The sequence below is a fragment of the Durio zibethinus genome, chromosome 11 (genome assembly GCF_047325235.1).
Source record: "Durio zibethinus cultivar Kanyao isolate XHJ-2024 chromosome 11, ASM4732523v1, whole genome shotgun sequence".
In the NCBI taxonomy this organism is placed as follows: Eukaryota; Viridiplantae; Streptophyta; class Magnoliopsida; order Malvales; family Malvaceae; genus Durio; species Durio zibethinus.
Window position 1 is genome coordinate 10,601,010 of NC_143172.1, and position 6,910 is coordinate 10,607,919.

Sequence of the window (6,910 nt, forward strand, 5' to 3'; positions counted from 1 at the left end):
CTATTTAACCATTCATGTAGCATAGCCTTTATAAGCTCAACTAAGCCTTGGTCTCTTTTCCAAGACTCTCATTTAATTAGTATCTCTGCCTCTTCCAACCAATTATCTTCGTGAGAAAGAAAGTAGGAATTTCTGAAGATATATATATTTTTTGCTAATGATTTGGGTTTGGAAGATAAATTATTAGTTTTTGCTTAAAAAATTAATACAAACATAAAGCAATCTGGAAAAGTTTGAAGGTGAAGGGTTGTAAACACCTCCAAATAGATGAAAAAACCTTTTCTCTTTTTGTTGTGTTGAGAATCATGGTTTGTTCTTTGCTTTTTTTATTCCCCAACACCCCCCCCCCCCAAAAAAAAAAAAAACCCCTCCTATGACAGACAATAAATGGCTTTGAAATGAAAATGCGAGAGACCATAGTTTGTAACACTTTTAACAGTCCACGTGTCATCATTTTACAATCGACAAACGACAACTTGACTCCCATTTTACTTTTTATATTTGTGTAGACTAAAATAGATGTTTGTTATATTTGTGTTCTTATTTTTTTCTTACAAACGACAACTTGGCTCCCATTTTACTTTTTATTTAATAAAAACTTTAGTTTTATGAAAAAAAAAACTCATTTCTTTTTCTTTTTGAAAATTTTAATCTGCTCTTAAATTTGTTTATACTATTATTTACTTAGTTGAAGAGTATACCTGACAATTTAAAACCTAATATTGTGATATAACACAAAAAAATTATATATTTTTTTAAAAAATATGTTTCGTATTTATTTATGTGGACATGAATTTTGATATGATATAATTCATATTTTATATATGTTGATATATATAAATATGTATAAGATACAAAAAATATGTTTAAATAAAATATATCACATGAATACACATTTAATAAGTAACACAATATGAAAAATATATTTAATTTAATTTGTCATACGAGTATGCGTTTGATATGTTTAACATATTTTTATATTTATTTTAATTTAATATAAACATATAAAAATTATTTTAATTTTTAATCTTTTAATCATGATACTTAATTGGTTTTTCAATTTCATATAAAGAATATTTTAAATATTTAATTATGATACTCATTTAATAATTATTAGAAAATTACTTTTTTATTAATAATATAAATATAATATAAATATTAATATTAATCTTATGCATTATTATTTTATTCTTTAATCTTTAGTAGTTCATCGTTTTAAATTTGATACTAAAAACTAATATAATTATGTAATATATATTAAAATTTAAATATATATATATTAAATGCATATTAAATGGGTATCAAAATTTTTTATTTTTTTAATATGTCAAGTTTATTAAGTTATAGATTATAGATAGTTTTATAGTTATTTATTATTTTAACCATATATTTGTATATATTCGTATTAATTATGTCTATTTATATATATTTGTGTTATTTATATTCATTCATATCGTGTTTAAACGAATTAATTATATATATGTTAATAGTATCGTGTAACATATAATACATATGATAAATATGTCATATTGACATTTTAATAATTCATGTAATTACATATATTAAACATGATATAAAATATGATACGAAAACACAAATTACCAAATCTATAAAACATTACACGCATAAATTTATTCAAATCTATAACCTTCAAATGTCAACTCTAATAATATGTTATTCAAAGATAATCGGCAAAATCTCATTTCTCTTAAAGCAACATAGTAGTTGTCACAAATCATCCTTATAATAATGTTGCCATAAAATAAAATTATCACCCATATATATATTTTTTCAATTAAATAAAAAAAATTCTTCGTGGACCAAATAAGGCTCGGTTGGGCTTCCTTAAAGAGGAGGAATGGGCCAAGCTTTGTAGCCGAATGAGAGCATTTTGATGAATAATAAACCTTCCCTCTGAAGTGAGAAAAAAATTCCCAGTGGTGGAGGAGAAAATGGAGACTCTACACTGCTCAAAGAAAGAAGCGTTATAATTGCAATCTGCAGCCCCTTCTGCTACTTGAAAACTTTTAACTAGAAGGACTGGTGCTACTACTACTTCTACTATCACTCTCCTCTCGCAATTTCTCCCTTCAATTCCATCCGATTCTCACCACACCTCTCCACGACGTCGTTCGAAGCCCGCTTTTCTCAGGTATTGCTTTATCTTCTTTCTCCGTAACAAAATTATTACACTACGCTGATTTTTATAACTATCATTTTCATTTTGAGATTATAATTAAAACAAAAAATGCTTTTACTCCAGTAGAAATTATTTCTATTCAAATCTATGCTTTCTTGGCACGACATTGTTTGCTTTTATCAGAAATGATTGGTGTTTGTTTCGTTACTCTTTTGATTTCTTTTTCTCTGGCAGGCAGTTATTTTCATTTAATTATCTGTTTGAAATTTGTGGAGAGAATCGCCCTCCAATGTGCCTGATTATATGTCAAAATGACACAGAGAACCACATTTCTCGGATTTTTAGGGTTTTAATATATAGGTTTAACATGCCTGCGTTTCAGTTTTCTTGGAAAATTTTTGTCATTATGCAAAAGCTTCTATCGTTTAATTATGATCCTTTCTATTATGGTTTTTTAATTATTTTGTTAGACTTTTTGAGAAAACCTTCAGGCAGAAATGGTGCAATGATTTCTGTAGGTGAATGCTGCGGCTAAAAAGGAATGACCCTTCCATTCATTAACAATTTCAGGGATGACTTTAGAGAGAAAGCACCTCTGCAACTGTTTTTGACAAAGTAATCATAATCATACTTTCATTTTAAGCTAGAATGTCTTGCTTTCCTTTGTTCTTTCTTTTTGTTCGATTCATGTTGACATAAGAGTGCAGAAATGAGTAAACAACGTAACCTAATAGCAAAGTCAATGATGCATTTGATTTGAGAACATCTGTTGCTTTATCGCCACAACTGAAGCTGTGAAATATCGAATTTCTATTTTATTTTGACTTATTTCTTGCTTTTACTAACTCATTAGAGTTGCCTGCTCTGATCTTAAAAGGTCAGTTTAATATGCCTTGGAGTTGTTGCTTTTCAATCTCCTGAATTCCTACAATAGCCAAGACCTGGGATCTAGTCTTGCCTTTATCAAGTTGGTGTTTCCATGATAAGGTGAGATCTATCCTTATTACATCTCCTGTCAGTGAAAGGAAGGAGATAAAGTGCTCATGTAGATTGTACATCTTTGAAAAGGCAGTACAAGATACGTAGCGGAAAGCACTAGAATGGTTTCATTTGTGATGTGTAGAATAAAGAAATCTTGTTATAATCTTTTTTATTAATCAATTGAACTGTATTGAAAAGAAGACACACATGGCTACTTTTCAAGATGGAGCTTGTGAGAAGAAACCTTTTTCTTTTACCTTTTCATATTTTCCTCTTTTCTCTTACAAGTTCCAATGTGTGAAACTTTTCACTACTTAATAGGCATCATTATGCATATCTTGTAAACACAAGCCCCTTCTCTTTTCTTGTTTCTTTGAAATGATAAAGTTGAAATCAAGAGGCAAATGCCTAGGAGCACATATTGCCACTTTTTACCCAGTTGGTCCATATCCACTGTTAATTCAATTTTTGTGGAGGTATGCATGGTTGTGATACCTCTAGTTTCTATGAAATAATTTTTGTTGTTTGAATCCTTCATTGCTAGTTTTGAATGACTGACTTCTTTAAATACATTATTTCATTTTTCTTTTGCACTTCATTTCTGTAGTATTGGGTGAGATTGATTCCACAATAGCTGCCTGTTATTATTTTGTGAGGCATAACATTACCTATTTTGCTTCTTTGTTGCTCTAGGTGTAAGGCACTAAATTAAGTATTTTAAAATGACATATTGAAAGGGGGGATAGCAATAAATGGGTACTGAAAGATTTCATATTTGAAGTGGTGATCAGGTGATGTAAACTCTTTTTATGTGGTGGATAGGGATTTTGGAGACTTCACGTTGTCTAGAAAAGCATTTTGTAGCTATAATGCCATCAACTTTATCTTTTGATCAATTCTGTGCTTCAGCCAAAAAGATTAGCATGAGTGCATTAGATGGTGTTTGGGTTGTTCAGCTCCTAACCTGTTGCTTTTAACTGGTATACTTTGTGCTTGGGTAGGGTACGTTAGCTCCTTATTGCATTAATGTTTCATGTCATTCACAAAGCCTTTCAAAGCGTTACATCTTTTTGTGTGCTGATGATTGATCTGTGTCTTCTTAAGTGCTGAGGCTAGTTTTCTCATGGAGAGCTCTGATGATGACAAAGACAGAATCTATGGAAATTTTATGCCCAAAGAGCTGGGCCATAGTCTTCAATCGAATGGTACAAAGTTTGTAGATGAGGTACTTAATGGACAGAGTGAGCAATGTTTGGAAAATTTTCGCATGGATAAATCAGTGTTTTACAAATTATGTGATATTCTGCAAGGCAAAGGCTTGCTTCGACATACAAATCGTATCAAGATTGAGGAGCAATTAGCCATTTTCTTGTTCATAATTGGCCATAATCTAAGGACTCGGGCTGTTCAGGAGTTATTCAGATACTCTGGAGAAACCATCAGTCGCCATTTCAATAATGTTCTGAATGCAATTATGGCAATTTCATTAGAATTCTTTCAGCCTCCAGGGTCTGATGTTCCACCAGAAATCTCGCAGGATCCTCGATTTTATCCATATTTTAAGGTACCCCTAAAATATGTAGTTTTACTAATATCTTTATTGGGTTACTTCTATCTCATTTTCAACTACTTTTCCTAGGACTGTGTGGGAGCAGTCGATGGCATACACATTCCAGTGATGGTTGGTGTAGATGAGCAAGGACCTTTCCGCAATAAGAATGGATTACTTTCACAAAATGTTCTGGCAGCTTGTTCATTTGATCTTAAATTCCATTATGTTCTAGCTGGCTGGGAAGGCTCAGCATCAGATTTGAGAGTTCTAAATTCAGCACTTACTAGGCGTAATAAGTTGCAAGTCCCTGAAGGTATTACATATTGTCTAGATAAAGACGTACTAGTTCTTTTTTTCCTTCTTTTTTTTTTTCTTGGATGCCTAGTAAATTGACATATTCACATAGTGTTTGAGAAATTCATCTATAGTATTATTTTGAGGAATGGGATCAAACATTCGAGAAGATATAGCACACTCTAGATTAATTTAGTCACCACTTGCTGCTACTCGTTTAATTTGCTTTCCATGCTATAAAGCAAAACCAAATTGTCAAAACCATATTTCTCTAAAAGTAAATAGTTAAACATTCTAAGCATGATTAATGCATATTGAAGTAAAACCATACTTTTTCTGTTTGAAAGTCAAATCTTGAAGTTTCAAGTCTTACCAAAAAAACATAAAATAAAATTTGGTTTTATATACAAATGTCACTTTTTTCTTTTAGCATTGGGAATAAAAAAACAAGTAGCAAATACAGACACCAAATGTAGCCTTAACTTCTTTGAACATCTAGAATAATATATGTCTGCTGTCTGTTACCGCCTAAAATTCCAGTTTTAGTAGTTGCATGAAAATTTTCAATGATGCAGGAAGATACTACCTTGTGGATAACAAGTATGCAAATATGCCAGGCTTCATTGCCCCGTATCTCGGTCCCCCCTATAACTTGGATGAATTTCCCAGTGGTTATCATCTCCAAGATGCCAAAGAGCTATTTAATCAACGACACTTCTTGTTGCAAAATGCCACTGATCGTATTTTTGGGGCCTTAAAGGAACGGTTCCCTATTTTGATGTCGGCTCCTCCCTACCCATTGCAAACACAGGTGAAATTGGTAGTAGCGGCATGTGCATTACACAACTACATACGTATAGAGAAACCGGATGATATGCTTTTTAAAATGTATGAACAAGAGACTGCTGTACAGATAGAGGAATCGTTGCCTCCTCTAGATGTGGAACAAGCAATGATGCATGTTGATACTAATGATCTGGAGGTTGCTTTTGAAGCAGAACAACTAGAACATAGTTCACAGTTAAGGGATTCTATTGCAGCTGAAATGTGGGAAGACTATATTCGTGATATAGCAGTCATGTAGATTGATCCATTGTGGCTTAGAGTTAGTCTAGGCCTGAAAAATTTTCTTCAACAATGACCATATAGAATGATTTTCCCCTTTCGGATGTACATTGGCAATTGGTTGATGCAAAAGAAGCCAGTCATATCTTTCCCATGATGTCTCTGGTCATGAATGTCTAGATTGTTAGGTATTACTTAAAGCTGTGGGTGTATTGCGATTGTCACAGTTCTTGGGAGTTTGAAGTCTCTGATTAATGGTCTTGATGGGTATGCACCGCAAGTTGGCACCCAGATCACAATTGAGTTAGAGGTTGGCTCAAGAGCAAATCTTAAATGGCAAAGAGCAACTCATCTGTCTCTCTTCTTTTTCTTTTTTTTTTCTTTGTTTTGGTTTTTTTTTTTTTTTTTGGTGGGGGGGGGGGGGGGGTGGGAGGGTGGTTTCAAGAGACATGAATTTCATTAATACTGAAAGCGAACATTAGTACAAAGTTTAAAGCAGAATGATAACTAACTGGTGCCACCTTCCAATGACTGCCTCTGCCTTTTATCGGTTTCTTATACGAAACTAGAGAATTTGCTTCTAAAGCAACCTTTCGGTATCCATTCTTTTTTTTAGTAGAAATTCCTTCTTTGAAAGCCTGAGCTTCGGCAAGCAAACTGGGATTAGTTTTTATCCATTTGCTATAACCACCAGTTAACTCCTTGTTATTTAAACAGCCCCTACGCCAGCCTTCTTGGAACCTCAAGAGAAAGCCCCATCACGGTTCACCTTAATCCACCCATCATAAGGTTGAGTTCATTTGTCCTGTTTCAGGGGTTTGTTAGCTTTAACCAGTTCAACTCTGTTTTTCCAGGAAATTCCACTACTCAGCACCTGA

At 32.6% G+C, this 6,910-nt stretch overlaps 1 protein-coding gene across 5 annotated transcripts; it reads left to right on the forward strand.

Annotated features, from left to right (window-relative positions):
* Window positions 1–1,883: 1,883 nt before the first annotated feature.
* LOC111291298 (nuclease) lies at window positions 1,884–6,404 on the forward strand. 5 transcript variants are annotated; one of them, XM_022882954.2, is made up of 5 exons: window positions 1,889–2,152; window positions 2,659–2,755; window positions 4,226–4,685; window positions 4,761–4,986; window positions 5,543–6,404. In XM_022882954.2, exons 2-5 carry the CDS (start codon window positions 2,682–2,684, stop codon window positions 6,049–6,051), a joined length of 1,269 nt encoding a protein of 422 aa, XP_022738689.2. In that variant the 5' UTR covers window positions 1,889–2,152; window positions 2,659–2,681; the 3' UTR covers window positions 6,052–6,404. The 5 variants fall into 5 exon arrangements, with proteins under 5 accessions (XP_022738691.2, XP_022738689.2, XP_089624130.1 ...); XM_089768004.1 differs by lacking the exon at window positions 2,659–2,755 and adding an exon at window positions 3,018–3,127; XM_089768005.1 differs by lacking the exon at window positions 2,659–2,755 and adding an exon at window positions 3,023–3,127.
* The last annotated feature ends 506 nt before the right edge of the window (window positions 6,405–6,910 follow it).

Bases quoted from the DNA above. Each gene is read 5' to 3' on its own strand.
- LOC111291298 (XM_022882954.2), top strand. From the start codon at position 2,682: ATGACCCTTCCATTCATTAACAATTTCAGGGATGACTTTAGAGAGAAA. The intron at 2,756-4,225 runs GTAATCATAATC...TGTCTTCTTAAG, and splicing joins CTGCAACTGTTTTTGACAAA to TGCTGAGGCTAGTTTTCTCA. The intron at 4,987-5,542 runs GTATTACATATT...TCAATGATGCAG, and splicing joins TAAGTTGCAAGTCCCTGAAG to GAAGATACTACCTTGTGGAT.